Source organism: Sminthopsis crassicaudata, chromosome 5, assembly GCF_048593235.1.
Source record: "Sminthopsis crassicaudata isolate SCR6 chromosome 5, ASM4859323v1, whole genome shotgun sequence".
NCBI classification, from domain to species: Eukaryota; Metazoa; Chordata; class Mammalia; order Dasyuromorphia; family Dasyuridae; genus Sminthopsis; species Sminthopsis crassicaudata.
Genome location: NC_133621.1, coordinates 33,536,146 through 33,560,176, shown reverse-complemented (window position 1 = coordinate 33,560,176; position 24,031 = coordinate 33,536,146). Strand labels below are relative to the sequence as shown.

The following is a 24,031-nucleotide window of genomic DNA, read 5'->3' as shown; positions in this document are numbered from 1 at the left end:
CTCCATTTTGCTTCTAGTGCACTTGTCCTCTGTGGCTCTCAGCCCTGCTTATATGCTCCACACTGAGTATACACCATTCATTATATCACTAGGAAACCATTATTTGTTGTAAGATTAAATGAATCATACAGAACCATGCTACATTAGATAACTATTGTCTTATCAATCCCACTGACTTAGAACCTTGTTTCAAGTTCAGAGTTCTGGCCCACAACAGACACCAGCTGTATCTAGCAAACGTTCCCTAAATATGCATCAAGTCCCTATGCTGCGGATCTAATACCTTTTTCAGGACCTCGGAGAGTACAAAACTCTCTTCAGAAAGCTTAGACTCTTAAGAGAAATGCAAAATGCGTACATAGATCTGCTAGAGAACATTTGTATGTGGTAGCCATAGATGCTTCTGTGCTAAAGATGTTTGGAGCAAGACAGTGGGCATTGGGTAGTTGTCTGAGAGGAGATCACTTTCAAGCCAGCTTTTAAAGGAGCCATTGGGTTAATTCAGGTGGGGTGGAAGGAACAGAGTCCGAGTCTTGAAATTTGACTGTTAATAGGGATCAGCTGAACTGGAGAGCTGCTAGTCCCCCAAAAGAATGTAACCCCTTGAGGGCAGAGTCTGTTTTTGCATTTCTGTTTGTATCCACTTTGCCTTGCACAGTGTTTTGCACACATCAGATGTTTAATAAGTGGTTATTGAATTCATATCATAGAATTTCATACTTGAAAGGTATATAAGTGACTGTTTAGTCCAGTCCATAACCCCACTGCAAATATAATAATGACAGTAATAACTAGCATTTATATAGTGTTTTTAGACTTGCAAAGCACTTTGGAAATATTATTTGCTCCTCATTACAACATAATAGGTGTGCTATTATTATCCCCATTTTGTAGATTAGGTAACTGAGACAGAAAATTTAAGTGACTTGCTAATTCATTTCTCAGACAGACCTCAAGATTGGGTCTAACCACTGCTGCACCCAGCTGACAAGTGATGATCCAGCCTCTGATGAAAACCCACCACCTTCTAGACGGTCTATTTTATTTTTGTACATTTCTACTTATTAGGAAGTTCAATTAAACCTCCTCATTTTGTTCTATGCTCCACGGTGAATAAGTTCAAAGAATAAGGAAAAATAATCATTTTTAGGATATTTAAATGATAAGAACATAAGATTTAGATTTGGAAGGAACCCTAATGAAGTAGTACAACCTTCTTATTGTAAAGATGAGAAAACTAAGAGCCAGAGATATAAGGGGCCTTGCTTAAGAAGAACTGAATTTGAGAATACCTTGAAGGGCCAAGAATATTTTTGCACCAGTTGATGCACCGGGTCTTTCTTTCTAGGGTTAAGGTCACTCAGAGAATGAGAAAAAGAAATGAAGCAGTATTGGTCTACTCCAGTGCTGTTGAGGTTCAAAAGGAGACCCCAAGAGGCTGGGGTCGCAGACCAGTGTTATGAGTTGCCTCAAAAGTATTTGCAGGCTTGAAGTCATTTCCAAGTCAAGGGGTAAAGTTTATTGTCATTATAACATTTAAGCGGGCTGAGTTCCAAAAGGATTTAGTAAAGAACCAGGAGCAAGGAGACGAATTTATCCAATTCTTCTCGTCACTGATGGGCTCATTTTATGGCCCAGAGGTAGAACTGAAAGATGTCCTATCCACTATTGTCTCAGGAATCTGGTTATCACTGACCAGCCAGTCATTTATCTGACAGTCAGCAATGTTAGTAGGACTCTTCTAAGGCCAGAAGATTTTAGAATCATTGACAGAACAAAAGCATTCTAGACCTCATTGTTAAGTTTCAGCTAGAATCTGTACCCTATCAATACTATCTGAGAATTTTCAGATGAGAAATTAGTTTCCTTATAGCAGTACTAAGTAACTGGAAGACATAAAATAAACCAGAGTTGGTGGAGATCTAAAAGAGGATAAAAGAAGGTCACTTTGGGAAACCACTATGGAAAAAAATAAAACAAAAACACTGGAACAATAGAAAGCCTTGGGGAATGAGTTACCAAAGAAAAAATACTAGGGATGAGAAAATCCTTGGATAAAACATGAAAAGAAAATAATTGAAAATGGAATGTCTGAAAAGAGAATGAAAGGGCCACAAGAATTCCAAGCACGGCTAGAAAACCAAGCAAGAGAACTGAACAAAAAAGTTAGGCATGGAATTTGAATTTTTAATGAAAAATTCAGATAGAATATTGATGGTTTAGGACTGAAGCCTGAAAATTTTGGAAAAGCAGCAGACATCCTGAAAAAGTGAATGGAAAAAATGACTCAAAAATTCAATGATATAATAAAAATATATATGAGGGAAGTCACAAGATAAAACTAGCAGATAATATGAGATAATTGCTGTTAAAAAATAACTCCTACAAAATCAGATACAATAAGAAAACTTGAAAATTATCAGGAAATCCAGAAGGACAAAGTAAAACACAATAAAACAACAAAAAGTGAGAATTATGTTTCAGGAACAAAAAAAAATAATAATAATAATAATCAACCCTAAGTTGTAGAGCCAGAGATTAATGTGCGGTTGAAATGAATCCACAGGTCACTACCAGAAAGAATTTTCCATTTAAATTTATCCAGAAATTTTATTTTCAAGCTTGAGATATTCCAGTTCAAAGAGAAAATATCACAAACTTTCAGAAGAATGATAGGGCCAGCTTGAACTGGATCACTAAGAGTCAATTGTTAAATTTTCAGTGTGAACATTTGATAAATCTTAGAAACTGGCAAACACTACAAATAAAGATTTGTTTATTGTTTTGTTGTTTTTCTAGATTTAAGAAAGTGATAGAAAACTGTTAGCAATTCAAATTAAACTTAAAAGTATATTATATATATATATATATATATATATATATATATATATATATATATATATATATATATATATATATATATTTTCCAGACAGCTGGTTGTTAAATACTTACCAGCACACCCCTGCAAGCAGCTAAAAAGAAACAGATCAAATACCAAGAAGCTACAATCAGAATTATTCAAAGCTATCCATCAACAATGATAAAGGAAAGAAAAAAAATGTAATATGAGGCAAGCAAAGGTTTTAAAAGATTATAATTATAGAAATTCAACAAAGTAAGCAATGGATTAGAATAAGAATGAGGAGGGTACATATGGAAGGGGTGGTAGGATCTGGGAGGGAATTATCTGAAATAAAACCATTTTAAGTGATAGAAAATTGATTCTGAAAAAAAAAGAGAGAAAAGACCCAATATTTCTGAGTTTGGCTAGGAAAGGCAAGGCAAAAGAAGTCTGAATTCAATTGCATTAGCATTAGCAATTATACTTATGTAATTGTGATGTTATTTTTCTTTCTCCATCTCCTTTTAAAAAAAGAAAAAAGAGAAAAAAGGATGAAATATAATGCTAGGATTTGAAGGGGAAAAAAAAAACAAATTTAGCAATCATGGCATTGGATGATGTGAACTCACCATTAAAAAAGGAAATGGTAGAATCATAAATAGAAAATAAGAATGACAAAATATAATAAATTAATAAAAATAATTGAATAGAAAAATAAAATTTAACAAATTGCTACATAAAAGAAATCTAATTAAAGCACAAAAAGTCATGTTAAAATGAGATATTAGAGAATTTTTTTCAACGGAATTAAAAAATGTTATATTAGATGAGGCAATAGTAAATGTATTCAAAATAGAAAAATAGCATAGCATCTAAATACTTACAGAAAAATCTAGTTGAATTACAAGAAAATATATACAGTAAAAAATTCACCTTAGTTTTCTATTGTTAAACTTAGAAAAATCAAACATAAAAATAAAAAAGAATATGAATAGAATATTGGAAAGACTAGATAGTTTATTAAATGAAAATAGCTAGACTTTTTTTAGCCTTGTTCCATACCTTTGTAAAAAAAAATTAATCGTGTACTAGAAGATTAAAAACTCATAAATTCAGAAAGTCAGAAATATTAAACACATCCTGTTTAGAACACAATACAATATAAAATTGTAATCAGATAAATAAGAATAGAACATTCAGATTTAAATCAAAACTAATGTTATCCTAAAGAATGAGTGTGGTAAAGAAGAAATCAAAGGAAAAAAGAAATTACTGTGTTAAAGAAAATTATACCAATGAAACAAACATCCAAAATCTGATGCTGTTAGGTACTTGTTGGGAGAAAACACATCAGTGAACACATGTTAAGGGGAGAGAAAAGACTAATGAAGTGCATGTAACTAAAGAACTCAATCAATTTTAGTTTCCAAAAAGAAAAATAAGTAAAATTCTGAAAATTAGAAATAAAAATGAAATAACGTGGGATCAACTAATAAGTATTGATTTTGGATTTAAAAAAAACAATTATATAAATAAATGATTAGCTAATTTATCTTTGAGAAGAAAACTATATATAAATAAAAGTGAGAGAAGGAAAGTCATAGCAAATGAAAAAAGCAGATATTAAAAATTAGTAGTAATCCTAATGCCAGCTTATAAGCCAAAAGTCCTCCTTTTCACTTCCCTTTTATGTGTTATTTCTCCCCATTAGAATGTAAAGTCTTGAGAGCAAGTATTTTTTTTCTTGCCTATATTTATATTCTCAGCTTTTACATGCCTTTTAGTAAGTACTAAATACATTTCTATCAAACCAATCTCATAACCAATAACTTAGCCATCTGTTGTGAAAAAATCAAAGTTACATTCTATTTGTCCACTATAAAAATTTCAGTTTCATCTGCTCAGTGGTTCAGAGTGCCTTCATTTAAAAAAAAATCCAAATACCTCCTCAGGTATAACTTAACATTTTTTAAGGATGTATTTTATGTTTTTCCTCAATTACATGTAAAAACAATTTTAATCTTAAAAAAATAATTTTGAAACCCAATTTCCATTCATCCCTCCTAGAAGATTATATAATATACATATTCATATGTATATGTACACATATATAATAGCCATGCTTCAGCCACAATTTTCTTTTAAAAAATTGTACTCTATAGATAATTTAAAGGATTTTCAAGGTTATTTTGACATCTATAGAAGCTAACCTCCGCAGAAAATGTAGCAGCCAGATTTGGCATCCATGTACAAGGTACAACAATGAACAAGATATAAAAGGAAAGAATGAGTGTAGGCAAAAGAGAGGCAAAAATGCTCTCTCTCATCAATGTATATCAAAGATATACATTGCAAACTCCAATAATTAATGAAAAAATTAATCAAAACAATAGCTTTTATAAAAGAGCATGCCACAAATAAATCCACAAAATTATCAGCCTTTCTGCACATTAAAAATAAAACTTTTGAGAAAGATAGAAAGTAAAATTCCATTTAATATTACCACAATGCATTATATATCTGGAAATTAGTTTATTAAGACACATTCAAGACTTAAATAAATAAAACTATAAGACAATTTTCCCAGAAATAAAATAAGACACAAGTAATTAGATGACTCTAATTTGTATATAATTATTTGCATATTGTTTCCCCCATTAAATTGTGTGCTTGCCTATACACTGGGATTTTTTCAGCCTTTCTTTGTAGCCCCAGTGCCTGGTACATAGTGAGTGCTTAATCAACTCATGTTTGTTGATTTTACTCAATTTGAATAGACAATCAACAGATATACCATCCCAACATGGTAAAAATGAAAATACTATTCAAATTATTTTTACAGATTTAGAACTATAGCAAAGAAAGTAAGAACAAAAACAAAGAACAAAGAAAAAAAAATTTACAAGAATAAAAGGTTAAGGACATAAAGATATATCCTAGAGAGGGGGGAGAAGAAATAATGACATATTATAGTATATTTATAGTATAAATAATTATAGTATAAAAAGCAATAAAGAGTATAGAAATTCAGAGAAATATAGGAAGACTTGAATGAAGAGTAACGCAAGCAGGACCAGAAATATAATCTGTAGGGTGATTACTACTGCACTGTATATAGAAAAGCTATGAAATTCTGGTTTTATAAAGCTATAAGCATTAGTACTGTAATGCTAAGATTAAAGGCTACATGTCTCTGGTTAATAATGAAAATTTTTACTACTTTTTCAGAGAATGGATTTTTTAAAAGGAGTGGTTTGGGTGTCTATTAAGAAGTATTTGTTGTATCAAAACCAAATAGATAAATTTTTTCATTCTCAGTGAAGGAAAAAGATATCTTTCCTCTTCATCTGTACTAAAAATACTTTAAAAATCTAAAGTTTTAGAAATAGTTTAAACATTTAATTTCTGACTATATAAATGTAAAGAGGCAGCTATAGAGTATAGTTGGCAGTGTGAGACTCGGAAGCAGGAAGATCTGAATTTGAATCTTCCTCAGACAAATGACTTAATTTCTGTCTTCCCCATTTTCCTAATTGAAAAAAATCTGCATTCATAATAGTACCTATATCTTGTGGTAGGGATAGAAGGAAGAGAGTATTTGAGAAGTGCTTCACAGACTTTAAAGTGCTACCTGTGTGATTAATGATAGTGGTGGCCATCAGTGGGGGGGGGGGGCGGATTATTGGTAGTTTGCACAAACACCATCATATAAAATGCGTCACATGAAATTGAGTTTTTTACTCATCTAAGAGCAGAGGACAAGATATGCCGTTCCCTACACTCTGAACCCTCAGAGGAAATATAGTTGACACTGAGTAATTAGATGGCCGTCTTCAAGTAGTTATGTTTCTCTGAAAATTTAGGAGAAAATGCATAATTACTTAAAGAAAAATAAACTAGAAGAATATCAAAGCTTAGGATCATAAATTATTAAAGAGTGTTAAGATTTGTAGGTATCTTGTTATCTCTAGCATAATTTCCAGCATTAATAATAATCCCCTATCATTCTAGAAGTAATTAAACTTTTGTGTCAGAAATTAATTTTGTGCATAATAATGAGAGTTAATCAGATGATGTAGTCACTAAAGGAAGCTGGCTTGGATCTTTGCAAAAAAAAAATGCTTTCAACATTTCTAGTGCAATAATGCTGTGCATAGACATGGCTACAAATTAATCCTGTTGATATTTAACAAGAAGCCAACAAATTCAGCAGACTACCTCCCTTCACAATTGTCAACCTGGATTCCACTCTAACTGCTCTTTTCCAAAACTTTTTTTGGAATTTCTTTTTTTGAATTAACTTTGGAGCCTTTGGATTTGCAAGTTCTGGTACTGGATATTGAGAATTGAGGGTTGTGTGGTGCATTTCTATAACAAGCATTGTAGAATGTAGATATTATCAAGCAGCTGGAGTCAAAGTAGATAGATCTTGGATCTGGAGTTAGGATGACCTGATTTAAAATTTGACCTTAGACAGCAACGTGGCAGGGGGGACTATTAATAGTTCTCCTTTTTCTATTTCTGGCCCTTAGATAGAGTAAGTGCTGAAAGAGTGCTTCAGCTGCCTCCGGCTGTATATTTTAAATGTTAAATTATACACTCATTGAAGGCAGGAACCTCTTGTTTCTGCTGTCTTTGGCGTCCAGCAGTTGTGCTTGATAGATGCAAACTGTTTGAACCGTAAGGGTTGAAGGCCATATGTGGGCTCTGAGCCCAGGGCAATAGTCACTGGGCAGTCCTGTCTTAAAGGTGGCTATTGTGCTCGGAGAAGCCTCCTGACATCCAGAAATCATGCATTCCTTCTCTTCCTTTCAGCCATGGAGTTCCATGAACACTTGCACACCATTGGGGCTAAGGAAGGCTTGAAGGAGAGGAAGCTTCAGAAGGCAGTGGAGAGCTTTACCTGGAACATCACCATCCTCAAGGTAACCGGGGATCTGCTCTGCTCCTGCCCAGAGTTGTCCCGCTGGTACCCCGGGCGCTCATCCTGCTCCTTTTGTGTCCTTAACCCTGAGCATCAATGGCCACTCGAGTCTGTAACCAAATTCAGATCTTCCTCCCTCCCTCAGGGTAGACTCCACCACCATTCTGCCATCTTTTTTTCCAGAGTATTTTAACGTTAATAGGTCCCTGTGGTTTGGATATGAAATGTTATTGATTAGAGAATAATGATTACAACTGCCAAAATAAAAAGCAGCCAATCTGTGCTTGCTCAGATATAATTGAATAGTTTAAAAGATACACTTGCTGTGATATTTTTCTCACTGGAGAGAAATGAGGAAGGGGATCTTTGGTACTCCACAGTGACACAGTACCAGAATCAGAGCATCTCAGAGCTGGAAAGGATGAGAGGCCATTGAATCCACTCTGGACCTCATCAGAAATTCCCTTATCAGGATCGCCAGTATTAAGGGATTCCTACCTCTTTGGGTGCAGTGAGCCCCTTTGGCAGACTAATGATGATAGCTATTATGGGACTGCTGTGGGCCAGGCAGTCTAGTATGTGCTTTACCATCTGATCCATACAGCGACCCTGGCAGGCGGGTGCCATCATTATTCCTCTTTGATAAGTTAAGGAAGTGAAGATCACACTTACCAGAAAGTGTCTGCAAGCCATGATTGATGGTGTTTTTTACTTCAGGCACAACACTCAATCCATTAGGCTACCTACCTGCACAGCTGCTGTCTGGGGTCTGGGGCCCTTAGTCAAAAGAATGCTTTTAAATACAAAAAATACATAGGATTTCAAAATAAACCTTTTACATTGAAAGACAGTTTTTTATTTTTTAATATTTAAAATATATTTTTAATATTTTTATTTTTGAATCTTTTTAAAATTTTTACATTTCTTTAAAAATATTTTTTTAAAAATCAAGCTCACAGACTTCAAGTTAAGAATTCCTAGCCTAGGCAAGATGTGTCTGATACAGTGGAGAGTATGAGGGCCTTTGAGTCAGACTGTTTAGATGCCTAGTCTGCCCTTTTCTAGCTGTGTCATGCTAAAGAGGTCCCTGAACCTCACAGGTTCCCAGTTTCCTCATCTGACCAGCCAAAAGATCTCATGCTCTCTCCTGACTCTCAAGCCACCCATCCTACTTTCTCCAGTCTCTCATGTAGAGGACGGCCTTGCTTTCCCAGAGCCCAAATCCACCTGTTTAATTGTCAGAGTCAAGGCCTCTTGCTCCACAGAGCTCCCCGTTCTGTAAAGAGCCGGCCTGGAACCTCAGTGAGCTGTTGGCATTTAGGAGGAATGTGTTGTGCACACCGGAGCTTTCCTCTTGTTTTGTCTCCTAGTTTAGTACTTGCAGCCCGATGCCTCATGAACCCAGATAATCCACCAGAGTCATTTTCGTTCAGGACCTGGGCCAATTAAAATGCCGGACTCCTCTCAGCCATTTCATCTCCGTGGCTTTCTGCTCTGCTGAAATCCAGACTGTGAAGACATTATCACAGCTGCCTCTTATAATTTCCTCTCCCCAGCCCTTAAGTTTGGTCTCCTGTCTCTGTGACTCAGAGTCATTTTCGTATTTGGTTCCATCTCAAGTCCCTCTTCCACCCAAAACTCTTTCACTTAATCAATGAAATCTTTTTCCAAATTTCTTCGAACACCTTCCCTCCCCCCCTTTCTTCCACATGTTCCTTCTATCTCAAAATCATCTGCTTCAAGTCCAGTGAGTTACAGCTCGGTAAACAGCAGCCCCAAAAATTCACAATGAAAACGAATTTTGGTTTCACTGTTGACTGACTCCTTAACCAGCCTGGTCCCACGGCTTGAGACCTGAGGGATCGTATTGCATAGTCCCGTCTCACCAAAGGCTACCGCTTCACTTTAGGTCCGTGATTCTAACCTTTGCTGCCTCTTAATAATTTCCTCTTTCTCCGGAGGAGTCTTACCTTCTGCCTACCCACATGATGAGGTCTGATACTATATTTAAAAAAAATAAAAACAGAACCTCTCCTCACTCCTGCTTTCCCCAGCGTAATGAAGCTACATGCATGATATGGTAGAAAGAGAACAGGTTGACATCTGGCTTTGGCAGGGGGAAGATAAGAGAGGGAGGGAGAAAAATTTGGAACACAAATTCTTACAAAAATGAATGTTGAAAACTAGCTTTACGTGTAATTAGAAAAATAAAATGTTATTGAGAAAGAACAAAAACAAACCAAAAAAAAAAAAAAGAGAATGGGTTATGGGGTCCAAATCCCCCTTAGTCCAAATCCACTTAGTTAATTGCCACTTAATACATTTGTGAGTTGAACAAGATCTGTGGTCCTTAGCTTATCAGCAAAATGAGATTTCTTCTAAGATTCCTTCCAGTTTGAGTCTGAATTTTTATCTTCCTTCCCCTGTTGACCTTCTTCAAACAATTATCTCTACTTGCTGCTTCCACTTTATATACTCTCTTTAATTTCTTGCAATATGATTTCCACCAATCTCCCTACTGACGCGATGTGGGCTAAGGTCACCAAAGAATCTTATGCTCCAAATCCAATAGCCTCAGCATCTCTAAACTGCTGACCAGTGTGTCGGGATGGAGCACAAAAGATAAAATGCTGGACTTTGAGGAAAGACCAGAGAGAAAAATCTTCTCTCAGCTCCTGACTAGTTGTGTGACCCTAGGAAATTACTTTCCTAATTTATAAAATTACTAGGAATTACTTTTCTAATTTATAAAATGAGAAGGTTGAACTGAATGGCCTGAAGGCTCTTATCACAGCTGAGTGCTCTCAGCAACTGGAAAGGTGGAGTATGTTTACTCCAAATCACCTGATTGAACTCCTTGGATGGCTTCTCCTAGTATGTTACTCTTCAACAGCAGTCATGGCTCTGATTTGGAAGACCTAGAATTTCTCCATTAAGTCCTTTTCCAGTTCCTTCTACTCATGGTCATAGAGCACATCTCAAGGCTCTTCAGATCAAGTCAACAAGCATTTATTAAGTGCCTACTGCATGCCAGGCTCTGACTGAGCACTGAGGATACAAAGAAAGGCAATAACGGCAACCCCTAAAACAAAAGAGCCCCTGCTCTCATGTGAGCATGCCCTGGGGTTATGTTAGACTTGCTCTCCTTCCCCAGATCTGGGGGACTTTTCCATTTTAAAAAATCACCACATTGTTATCAGCATAAAAAAGTTCTCATTGGTTAAAGATATCTTAAATATAAATTTTCAATTATCTAAAAACACCAGATCTTTTTTTCCAACTGAATGGTCTCCATGCCAGCATTAATCTTTGTAAAGTTAGCAGCCATTTTCCATCCCAAAAACTTATCTGTTCACTACACTTTTCTCTTTAACTAAATTCCATTTTTAAGCACTTACAAGCCTACCCCTTTGCCTTACAGTCATGTTATACTTGTCATTTTTATTCAAATTCTTTCTTATCCATAATCTAATCTAGAGTTTGGCACAGTGCCTGGCACATTAATAAATGATAGTTGACTGACTTTTATCTTTTGGGTTTTGGCTGACTTAATTGTGTGTATCTGAGGGGAAATAGATGAATAGTTTTTATTTAATTAGAGTAGGGAATGGAAAGGTAGGTCCAATCTTAGGTCCTTAGGAAAACTTTTTTTTTTTAACAAAATTCTTGCTTTTGGTTAATATTTTGGAGAAAATGTGAGTTGACCTGTATTAAATCAAAATTCTTGCCATGATGGTGAGCCAAGTGGTAATGAAGCTCTGGGGTATGTTCTATAAAGTTTAGCCTTAAAAGGGGGTCATTTCTTAACCCGTCATTCCTTTTCTAGACATTTGCGTAGTCCATTCCCTTCTCCACAGTAGATTTATTCTGTAATTAAATGATTAGAATCATAAACCTGTAGAGCAAGAAAGGCCACTGGAAATGATCTAGTCCAATCCTGTCAGTTACAGATAAGAAAAAGAGATCAGAAAGGTTGATTTGTCCAGGGTCACACAGCTTAGTTAGTAGCAGAGCTGGAACTAATGCTTTGTCTCCTGGCCTGTCTCCTTATCAAACTCTTCTTTCCATTAGCCCAAGCAGCATTCTTTATAGATCAAGCCCATGATTGGAACTAAGCAATATGAGTTTATCCTCCTCACTTTTTCTTCTGACTCACCATGATTTATATTTAACTTTTTTTACGTCAGTTTCAACATCTTTAAATCTTTGATTGTATTACTTTTTTTTGGAGCAATTTAAAAAATCTGGTTAGGAAAATAAAAGGAAAGAAGGGTATGAAATACATGAGTAACCCTCATTTACACAAATAGCTTCCACAGACTCATAAAAAGCACTGGGTGCATCCATTGGGAAAGTCCATTTGGGGCAGGGAGCAGTCATCCTTTTGTTTATACGTGTGGAGGGAATGATGGCACTGGCTAACCTCTATTTCATGATTGAAGGATCATCTATGTAGCCCAGTCTCCCCACATCTTTCTCCCTTTCTCCCCTTTCCAATGAGTTGTCTAAAACAGGAGGACAAAGGAAACAGACTGTGAAAATAAAGGCCAGCAAAAGAAAATGTTTAACACCACTTAGATTGGCTCTGACGGTTGGATCTTTTTGGCCATACCAACTCATAAAGACTATCTACAAACAAAGAAAGTGTACACACTAAGGGAATTATGGATCTTCTTGAGATATGGCATAGGTCAAAAAGCTCTTTAGGTTTGGGATTAGAACATCTTTTGATGTTCTGGGGCTTTTGTGGCTTCTTGGAGAAGTCTGAGTGAATCATTTCAGTCTTGGTTTCCTAATCTGTAAAGTAAGGACACTAATACTTCCATTATCCACTTGGTAGAGTCATGGTGAGGAAAGCTCTTTGTAAAACCTGAAAATGCTGTCGATACCAGAGCCCTTCATTGGTTTTAAATGACTAGTGAGCTGTAGGAATTGGAGGAATATCTTCCAAGAGCTAAACTTTGGTTTAGGGCTATTTGACATGTTCACTGGGAAGAAAGAACGGTCACTGAGTGCTGTATTCCTCACTGACTTGGAAAAGAAACTTGTCTTGAACAGGCAAGTTTTAAATTAATAGCAGAATTCAGTTTGGAACCCTAGCTTGATCATCTCACAAAGCCAGATCCCTCTTGTATGATACCCAGCTTCTAACCCATGTCACACTGTTCTTCTTCATGAGTGGCCAAGCAGAATGACCCAAAGTGGGATAAAAATGTTAGGAGAAGAATGGTTGACAATTTGTTTGAGGGGGGGGGGGGTTAGACCTGATCTGTTATTTCACTGGTATAGGGAATTGCCAGTGTAGAAAACCCTTTAGCAGTACAAATAATGTGCGGATTCTCCTGCCCTCTCCCAACCCCCATTCAGTTTACTCTCTCTCTCAAAGGAATACATGACAAGGAAAAAAATGGACCATTAACATGGCAGGACAAGATATTTAGGCAGTATCAAGAGATGGAGACAGACATCCCTAATGTCTTAGATAATACCAAACAAACGGAACCGGGGGAAGAAAGCAATAATTTTGGTCTCTGGGGAAGTCAGTTGGGGTCAAGCCTCTTCTTCCTCCCAGCCTTCATGGCCAAGCTATTTTAGGGCCTAAGGGACAGAGGGAGGCCTTAGGAGAATTAGTTTGGGGAAAAGTGATTGAATAAAGGGGAATTGAGCTGAGCTTGTTGGTTTCAGGGAGGTCTTAGAGGGATTAGCCAGAAGGTGATTAGATAAAACAGAATTAAGTAGAACACTTCCCCTGCCCTGCTCAGCTCTCCAGAGCTTTTCTACTCTCAGAGGAGAAGAATTAGAGCAGAACTGGGGGTGGGGTGAGAGGTAAGGAGGTGCTGGAGCCAGCAAGTGGTTGTTGCTGGGAGGGAGGAACAGAATTCCAAGCTTTTTTCCTCTTGGCCCTTCTTCTGACCTCTCTCCCCCTACATCCACTTTAGGTGTTTAGTCAGTCTTCCTTCCTTCCTTCCTTTTTTCCCTTCCTTTTTCCTCCCTCCTTCCCTCTGTCCCTCTATTCTTTCCTTCCTTCTTTCTTTTTTCCTTCCTTTCTTCCTTTTTCCTTTCCTTTCTTCCTTCCATTCTTGCTTCCCTTCCTCTCTTCCTTCCTTCCTTTTTCCTTTCTTCTTTCTGTCTTTCCTCCCCTCCCTCAATTCCTTCTTTCTCCCTCCCTCCCTCCCTTTCTCCCTTCCTCCCTTCCTCTCTCTCTTCCTTCTGTCCTTTTTTACTTTGGAAATTCATACTGAATGCTTCTTAGAAATTCTCTGCATCTTCATCCTCATGCGTCACAGCTGTCGGCACACGAGCTGAAGGGATCTGCACCGGCCCTGTAACACAAGACAGCAGTCATGGTGCTGGCTGCATCATGGACCTGGAGGGCACCACAGGCTCATCTCTACTGTATAGTTTCTGTGGGTCGGAACCAGAACCTTTGATGATTTGCCCCTGGGGTCACTGCATAGCTCTGAGCATAGGGATCAAATACAGGACAAACTCTCATATTGTCACTTGTGGGTCCAAACAGGGCAGAGTCAAACGGTTTCTAGGAATGAAAACCCTCCGGGAGGTGTTGGCCCAGCACGCCCCTCTCTGTGCTCCGCTGCCCCCCAGCAGAGTGTGGGCTCACTGAGGGCAGAGCCCTTCTTGCCTCGGCAGCACACCTGCAGTAAGGGCTGTTGGGTTGCCTGAGATTGTGCACATCATGCAGAACACCACCAGCCGGCTCCCTCCAGAATCCTTCTTGACCCAGGCAGGTTCACGCCCAGGCAGGGTCCCAAATACAAGCAGTAAAAGGTTGTGTGGCTCTGTGGGTCTCACTGGAGCCAGAGTCAGGAGGACCTGGTTGAAATGTTACCCCAGGGAAGTCCCTTCTCCTCTGCCTACCTCAGTTTCCTCATCTGTAAAATGGGAATCATCCTCTCCATGATAAGCACTTACTTCCCAGGACTGTTATGAAGACTGAATGAGAGTATTTGTCAAGTGCTTTGCAAACCTTAAAGAACCCTCTGAATTGATAGCCACTATCGGGGTCATGGTCTTTATTTTCAGGAGCATCCAATTGCTTAATTACCAGAGAAGCACATGTTTGCTGATCTAGAGCTTCCTTTGATCTCATTGTCAATGCAGCTTAATGGGAAGGTCCGCCCTTGGACGAGCCTGTGGCCTCTGAAAGGGCTGTTCCCTTTCTGATCCTCAACTTCCTCATCTGTGAAATGGGACTAGCAGTACTGAAGCCGTTGCTGGACTGTTGTGAGCAAAGGAGATTATAAATGTGACGCGGTCCATCCACCGCACCATCACCCTGATGGAACGAACTCTTTGCTTGTTTAGCTTTGAGGTTCACAAAGTGTTTACCAGAGTTTGATATTCTGGAACAAGCGAGGGACAAACAACCCGGGAGATACGGGCTATCACTAACTCCGTTCTACAAATGAGGAAACTGAGGCAGACAGGCAAAGTGGCCTACAAGAGAGTGTAGGCTTGTACGTGTTTGAAGCAGAGTTTGAACTTCTATTCCGCTGCCTCAAGGACCTCACCCAGGCTCCAAACAGAGTGCCCTAAAGGTCTCCTTAACCCTGGGAAACTCAATATTGACAGGTCGTAGGAGCACACCCTAGATCTAGAAAAGACCTTAGAGGTCATTGATCCAATCCCCCCATTGTACAGATGAGGTCCAAAGAAGGGACATCACAAAGCCAGGAAGTGATGGAGACGGGATCTGCACCAAACCCAATGTTATTTTCCATTTTCCTTCACTGTCTACAGATGTTTTCTACCTGATCCCATGAATCACTGTTACTTATGCAAAGCTTAGCCTTGAGAAGAGGCAATGGGAAAAAAAGTGTCTAAGGGGTAAATGAAATAGGGAATTTAGTTACTGAATCTTAAATAGGTATCATCCCATTAAAAATGCGTGTTAGCATTTTGCAAAATCTGAAAAAAAAACAGCAGTTCTAGCCACATTGGGGTGGGCACACTTCGCATATATAATGGACTGCCATTTCTAATTTTGACATTCCGTTGTTGACAGTTTGATTTGAAAGGGCTGAATGAATCTCATTTTAACATATCATCCTCTGGACTTTCAGGGAACAGAACAAGTATTGGGCCATTTCTTTTCTAATCTAAGATAAACAGCCTTTCTTCCCAGTGCATCACATTCCGAGGGTTCTGATGAAATTAAGCCTTTCTAGCCATTTGTTATTATTGTTGTTTTCAAATATTGTTTCATTCTTTTCTCATTATTCTTACTCCTAACTCATACATATTCAGTAGATGCCCTTTTCGGCATCATTTTGTCAAGAATGTTATTGAATATTATCAATTTCCAACTTCAGCACCCTCACCCACTTACTGATTTTGTGTCTCATCTTGGCTAATTTACATAATGTTCTTGTTGAGCTCAAACATCAACATTTAAACAGGAACATCATAGATATGATTCAGATCTCCCATTTTGAATTATCTCTCATAGTCATGATGTTTGGGACTGAACCTGTTTCTGCTTATAAAAAATAAACAATTTCATTTGAATCTGATGCCTTCGAGAATAAAATTCCCCATTTTTCTTCCTCATATTCTCCTTTTGATATCCATTTCAAGAGCAATTTCAAGCAATCACCCCCCAAAATTTGTCTTTATTAAGTGCCTACTATGTGCCAGGCACTGTGCTAGAGTTACAAATGAAAAAGAAATATCCCTTACCCTCAAGGAGCTTACACTCTGTCTAGGGAGAAAGTATGTACGTGTAGTGCCCCTTCCAGAGCTACTTTTCCCAGTGCAGCCTGAAGTATATGAGGGGCACTGACTGACTACTTTTAAAAGAAACCATGAGAAATTCATGGGCCCCCATCAGACATGCTCTCCAAAATCAATTAATATTTACCAGCTCCCTCATATCAATTAACCTTTTGGGAGGGTTTTCTTTTTTAAAGAAATTTATAGAAAACAAGGTTTTGTAAGAGTGAATGTTGAAAACTATCTTTGCATGTATTTTGAAAAATAAAAAGCTTTAAAAAAAAAAACCTTACAGATTATCCCCTAATCCATAAGAAAGATCTGTTGTATCAAAATAAAACAAATGAATAAAACTAACAGCACAATGACCTCATTTGAAAGTGCATGCCGTGTTCAAAATGTCTAGTGCCTTCTCTTTTCTATTTTTTTAATTAATAGAAAGCTTTTTTTCCTCTCCCTTCTCCATTAAAAAAGAAAAGAAACAACTTCCTGGTAACAGATATGTGTAGTCAAGCAAACAGATTCCCTTTTTGGCTGAATACAAAGTTATTGTCTCATTCTGTTCATTCTGAGCAGGGGGATCATAATATGTTTTATTTTTGGTCCTCTGGAATCATGAATGGTTATTTGTTTTTAAATTAATTTGTCATTGTAGTGTTGTTGTTGTACAGATTATTCACTCTCATTTCTGTTAGTTCATAAAGGCTTTCAGAATTGTTTGCTTTTGTAACATTGATAATATAAATTACAGTTATACAAGTCCTCCCATGTTTCCTCATTTCTTATAGTATAGTAGCATTCCATCACCTTCTGACTGACTGACACTCATATACCACAACTTAATCCCTACACTGATGTTCATGTTACCACAAAAAGAGTTGCTATAAATATTTTTGTACATTTAAGAATTTCTGTTATTTCTTCGATCTCTTTGGATATAGACTTTGCAACGGTAGAGTTGAGTCAAAGAATGTACACTATTTAGTAACATTTTGTGTATTATTTTAAATTGTTTTCCAGAATGACTACACCTATTCATAGGTCTACCAACAGGGCATCAATGCACCTATTTTCCCATAGCCTCTTCAATATCTAGCTTTTCCTTTTTCTGTCATCTTGTCCAAACTAATAAATGGGAGGTTGAATCTCAGAATTTGTTAATGTATATTTCTATAATTAGTAATCATTTGGAGCATTTTTTCCAAAGGGCTATAGATAGCTTGGATTTCTTCCCTTGAGAACTGCAGTTGTATCCTTAGATCATTTATCAATTGGGAAATGGCTCTTATTCTTATAAATTTGAATTTGCTGCTTGTATACTTTGGAAATGAGACTTTTATCAAAGAAACTTATTTGCAAAGATTTTTTTCCCCAATTATTTTTCATTTAACTTTTTTGGATGTTTGTTCAAAAGCTTTTTTTGATATTATGTAATTACAGTTGTCTGCTTTATTTTCTATGATCTTTTACCTTTTTTGGTCACAAACTTTTCTTTCTTGAATAGAGCTGATAAGTCATTTTTCCATGTTTCTCTAATTTCTTCAGGAAGATGACTTTTATATCTAGGTCATATATATATATATTTAGGACTTATCTTGACATACTAAGTGTTAGCCTAAATCTATTTTTTTCATGCTGCTGTCCAATTTTCCTAGCACTTTTTATCAAATAGTGAATTTTTATCCTAGTAGCTGAGGTCTTTACATGTATATGCATGTGTATACATACACATACATATACATATATTCATATATACATATACATATGATACATATAAATACATATATCATATACTTAGATACTAGATAGATTTGCTTTTGTATATGTGTATTCAGTCTGTTTCATTGATCAATCACTATACATTTTTAACAAATACCAAGCTGTTTTGAGAATTACTGCTTTGTAGAATAGTTTGAAATCTGATATTACTACTCTTTCCCATTTATTTCCACTTTTCATTATTTCCTTTGAGATTCTTGACCATTTTGTCTCTGTATGAATTTTGTTATTATAATTTTAGTTCTATGAAGGAATCCTTTAGTATATGATATTGAAGAAGTAAATAACTTAGTGAATATTGTCATTTTATTAAGTTGACTCTTCCTACTCATGGATAAATAATATTTTTCTAATTATTTAGGTCTGTCTTTATTTCTTAAACTGTGGTTCATAGTTGTATTTACATAGTTCTCCTCTGTATCATTACAGGAAGACTCCAAAGCATTTTATACTTACTATAGTGATTTTAAATGGATTTCTCATCTTGCTAGTTCTTACTGATATAATGTAGAAATGACGACATTTGTGTAGATTTATTTTGTATCTTTCAAATTTGCTGAAGTTATTATTTCCATTCATTTTAGCATATTCTTTTGGTTCATATCATCTGATCATATCTCATTGAACAAGTTAGCATATACAAAAAGCTTTGCAAATCTTAAAGCACTATGGAAATGTATAATTCCTATTATTATTATTATTATTATATGATTATTATTTATGAAAGTTGCTAATTTTGCTAGTTCTTTACCTATTGTTATTCCTTGAATTTCTAATTCTACTCTCATTGCCAGTATTTTTAGTACTGTTACAAACAGAAGTGGACATCATAAATTTGCCACTGATTTTTTTTGGGGGGGAAAGGTTTCTAGTTTATCTCCCATACATATAATAAATAGTGGTTTTTGTTTTAGTGATAGCTATCACTTGAAGGAAAGATTCACTTATCTCTGTGTTTTAATGTTTGTTTGTTTTTAACAGAAATGGGTGTTCCTTTTTTAATAAGCTTTTTCAGTGTCTATTGATAGAAGCATATGACTTTGTTTATTTTGTTATGATATAGTTAATTAGACTAATAGTTTTTCAAATATTCAACCAGTTTTGCATTCCTAGTATAGAGCCAGGCACAGTCTGTGTAAGTGGAGAGAAATGGTTGTCATTGAATAATGGACTTTACTTTAAGCTTAATTGATATTTCTTTTTAATTACAAGTAACAAGTTATGTTGGACAAAAGCCATTATCATTTTTCTAGATATTAAAAATGCATTTTTTGTGTTATTAATGTTGGGGGAAGAATTTAAAACTGTCTTCAAATCGAGCATCCATTCAGTGAAATTTGTAGATATTTTGCATTGGTTTTGAAATCTGAATGAAGTCTTTAAACGAACATGTTCAATGGATAGCAAAATAAAAAAGAAAACGAATAAAAGAAAAGCAGTATCCAACCAAACTAAGCCAGAGAATGGAGGTCTTTTTATAGCCACTAATTAAAGGACTCTGTATATGACAGGAAAATCAGAAATGGCAAGTGGTAAATAGCACACCACTGTGTGCATTCAACTCTCCCAGCAGCTTAAAATGGCCCTGCAATTTGTCCCCCTTGGAACTAAAACTCAGTTCTCCTGCAGCTGGTTACCAGGGAGGGGAAACTGAGGATATGTAATCATTACCTGTCCCTATCCTTTGCAGCTGGCTCTGGGCATTGGACATCAGGTCAATAGAAGGATTTTACTTAAGAAAGAACCACCCAAAGTGACTCCAGTGTAAAGGATCTCTGATTCTTCCAGGAATCCAATTTAGGGGAAAACCATAATGTTTGAAGGGGAAAGGAAGGAATTGTTCCAGGAAAGGGAAAGGAAAGGAATGAAGGTTGTAAAGAAAATCAAAGACTATTGTTATTATTTTAACATATAAAAGACGATAATTTTGCTATTACTTTACCTATTGTTATTCCCTAAATTTCGATTTCTTCCCTTATTGCTCGAGCCAGCATTTTTAGTATTAGATCGAATAGAGGTGGACATCACAAATTTGTCCCTGATTGTTTTTGGAAAGAATTCTAGGAAGACAATAAGAAAAAGGAAGGAAAGATAATAGCCGATAGAAGAAATAAGTGAAGCAAAAATTAAAGTAATAGAGGCAAAAGGTACAGTATGAGTAGAAAGACACTTTGGTTGGGAAGCAAGGAAAAGAGGAAAAGAGCCAAGAGGAGAGAAACAAAAAGTGGTTCTGAGGAAAGTCAGCTTTTCCATTCACTAATATGACCATTTACTGACTAATGTCCATTAATGAATATAAATAGTAACTCTAAAACCTTAAATTGGTGATCATAAATAGAAACTATAAATAAACCTTATCTAGGACATATATGGCTAGAGATGGAGGAGGACCAGTAAGGTAGCGAGATCGAGGCATAAGCAGGGCTGTCCTGGCCTTCTAGGGAAGTATGAAACTCCGAGAGGGCCAGAAAGCCTGGGAGGCAGAACCTAGCCAAGCCCTGGAGCCCCACAGTGAGCCCTCACTGGTAGCGACCCGTTGGATGGTCTGCAAGAGGATGAATCAGCCCAGGGACGCACGAGGAGCGGGTCCAGCCTCCTGTCCCAGTCAGGAGTGCCAATGGCTTCCAGCCCTTGGGTAGATGCTGCATGAGGAACATGAGGAAGCCACGGACAAGAGTCTAAGGGATGGAGAAGATAAAAAGGGGCGATAATCTCCACAGGCAGCATGGCTCAGAGGTTAATTATATTGTACTTAAGAGCAAGGAAGGTCTCCTTCAGATAATTGTTAACTCCATGACACCAGACAAGTTATTTAACATCTCAGAAGCTGCTCCTTCATCTATAAAAAGGAGATTAATTATAGCACCTACAAGTCTAATGTTGAAGATCAAATGAGATAATGTATTTAGTAAAGCACTCTGAGCCGAAGGTGTTAAACATTAATCATCTTTATTATTGTGTTATTACCAGTAGGATTTCCGTCAATACTGATGAGATGACAGATAATTTTTTTTCTCATTGTGGACCTCTTTAGCAATCTAGTAGAATCTATAGATAGTCCCTGTCTAAGTTTTATATTTCAAAATATATAAAAATAAAATTGTAGGATTGCAAAGGAAGCCAATTAAATTGAAGTCGAATTGCCAAAATATTTTAGAACTCTCTACTAAAAGATAAATTAATATAAGTTCTACAGACTGATTTTCTCACAGTTCCCTGTACCCATTTGCCACTATCATCCCCATACCAAAAATTGAGATTTCTGTGTTTTAGTAAATTTTTGAGATGAGTAAAGAGAAGATTTAGGCCTTAAATCCCCCCATCCTTGCTAAGCCATGTCCTCAGGGAGCCTTACTGTCCTGTTGGGTCATAAAAAGCCTAAATATTTAGTTATGAAATATTTCCCAGGGCATAAAATGATGAGTAACAACTCTTAACCTTTGTGGGAAAGCTCTTATTGGCTTCAAAAAGTAAATTTTAAAAGAAAGAAAAATGGGGGCAAAGGATGAGAAATAACGCAAGAGAGAAAAGTGAGAGTGCGAAAGGTCAAGGAATGATATACAGGGGGAGACTTTTCTTCCCAGACAGATTACATCTTTATTTCCCAGACTTCTTCAGAAATGCTATTAAAAACAGTTTGGGAAAAAACAGACTCCTGTTTTCTGGAAGTTCATCCAACCGTTTGGATTCAATGCCAAGGAGAAAGAAATATAGAATCTCCCTACCTCAAAATATTTTGGTTACAGCAGACGAGCTGCCTGCTTGTCAGAGCAGAAAGGCCCATAATGAATATCTTTGCTTTTGTACTTCCAGGGGCAAGCTGATCTTCTGAAATATGCTAAAAACGAGACCTTGGAGAACCTGAAACAAATCCATTATGCTGCTGTCTCCTGTGGACTGAATAAACCGGGCACTGAAAACGCAGACTCGGCCCCCAAGACGAGGAGGAGCCTGGAGGTCATCCCGGAAAAAGCCAGCGATGAGAACGGAGAATGAGGGAGCGCTCTCCTAATCATTATGGAGTTTATAACTCTAGGACCAACTGTAGGTGCTTGGGACAGGCCCTGGCTTTGCACTCCCTAAGGACAATGCTGTTTGGAATTTTAAAGCACAATCGGAATATCTCATTACAGTCTATTACAACTGTGAATGTACGTAGCAATTCTGCGTGTGAAGGCAAATAAATTGTTTCAAAAGAAATTATGTTACTGGCCAAAATATGCTATATTTGTGTAACAGATGTCATAATTCAGTAACAGTGCAAAGAACAGATCATTCATCATAGTTCCATTGAGAAACAAACTCGTTTTTCTTGAACAAAAGCAATTACAGTTGGCGTGGCTTGACAAATGGTGTTGGGAGGGGGGGGTAGAGCCAACACATTTTTCTGGATGTGTGATTTTCTGCTGATCCGAGGTATTAGGGGGACAAACGATTGGGGGGATGCTTGCTGAGCCATAATTAAAAAGGAGAATGTAATTGGACAGTGCTCGCTGAAATCTCAGGGCACTCTGGGAGACCCCGCGGGGTACAAAGAAGACGAGTGATCCATCCCTCAAGCCTCCGTCTGACACGCGTGTGATTTCTGCCAGAGCATTTCTGCAAACTTGTCTATCGAACATACAAGTGATCAAACTGCAAGCAACACATTGTAAATAGTTTTTCATTGTGTGAAGTGATGTGTTCACATTAAAAAAAGTTTTATGATATTTCTCCCATACCAGTAAAAGCTTTTAACTAAATTTTCACTTTTTTATTTATTTTCTAGTTATTTAAAAAAAAAAATGACTTTAAAGAGAGTTGTTAGAGCAATGAGGAATCCATTGATTAGCCAAGATATGTCAAAGGCAGGACCCAAATGCAGATATTCCTAGGCTCTAGGGCCAGCTCAAGTAAGGTACTATTTTTTTTGGGGGGGGGGGTGTCAGTTAAGGGACGTGCCCCAGGGTCATGCAGCTGATAGGGGATCTGAATCTGGATTTGAATTCAGATCTGATCGATTCCAGGGATGATGCTATGACTGCTGAGCTCCCTGGCTGCCCCTATCTTACTGCTTTCAAGAATAGATCATACTTTAGCAAAGAGGCAAGTCAACCATGTAATCCCTGGGCTGTGTTTTACTTCATTTTTATAATAAGGTTTTGGATGATTTTAGTTCACGAGAACTGATGGATGCTCCACCTTTCAGCCCTTAGCTCAGTGCTCCTGATGGACCAGTCAGCCAAGGATCCCATGGTCCAAGTAGAAAGGCAGAAGGAGGCCCAAGGTCTGAGGGGTGACGTTTTGGGGTAGCCAGCTTAGGTTTTCACTAATCAGTGAGTCTCAGCCCCGTTTCTCCATTTCAGAATCCATTACCGCCTCATACAAACCAAAGTGGTTTTCAGTGTTTTGAAAGGTTAGACGCTCCCGAGGTCTTCCCCGGCCCAGCTGGAGTTATGGTTTGGGAGTTGGTTCTTCCTACAGTTTAGAATGTAGAAGGAGAACTCAGTGTTTCTGGTTATCTGGTAGATGCAGCTCACCTGGCAGGGCAGCCTGGATACACAAGTGCCCGAGGATTTGTGTCTCTTAGCTCAGGAAATTCCCGGTCCCATCACAGATCCCTCTCCCAGTCTTCTGGTGACTTAGGGATGGAGTCAGGAGAGTTGCCAAGCCTCAGGGAGGGTGAATGACTTATGGTTAATTAAATAAGCATTTATTAAGTGCCTTCTGTGTGCCGGGTACTGTGCCAACCTCTAGGGATACAAAAGTGGAC

At 37.2% G+C, this 24,031-nt stretch overlaps 1 protein-coding gene across 2 annotated transcripts in view; it reads left to right on the top strand.

Moving 5' to 3' along the window:
* Positions 1 to 23,021, top strand: part of PLCL2 (phospholipase C like 2) — a 204,381-nt gene extending 181,360 nt beyond the window's left edge. For both annotated transcript variants that reach the window (XM_074269758.1, XM_074269759.1), the window contains exons 6-7: positions 7,659 to 7,768; positions 22,093 to 23,021. In XM_074269758.1, coding sequence (XP_074125859.1) covers positions 7,659 to 7,768; positions 22,093 to 22,275 — 293 coding nt within the window. In that variant the 3' untranslated portion in view covers positions 22,276 to 23,021. The remainder of the gene's footprint in view (positions 1 to 7,658; positions 7,769 to 22,092) is intronic.
* Positions 23,022 to 24,031: the final 1,010 nt, after the last annotated feature.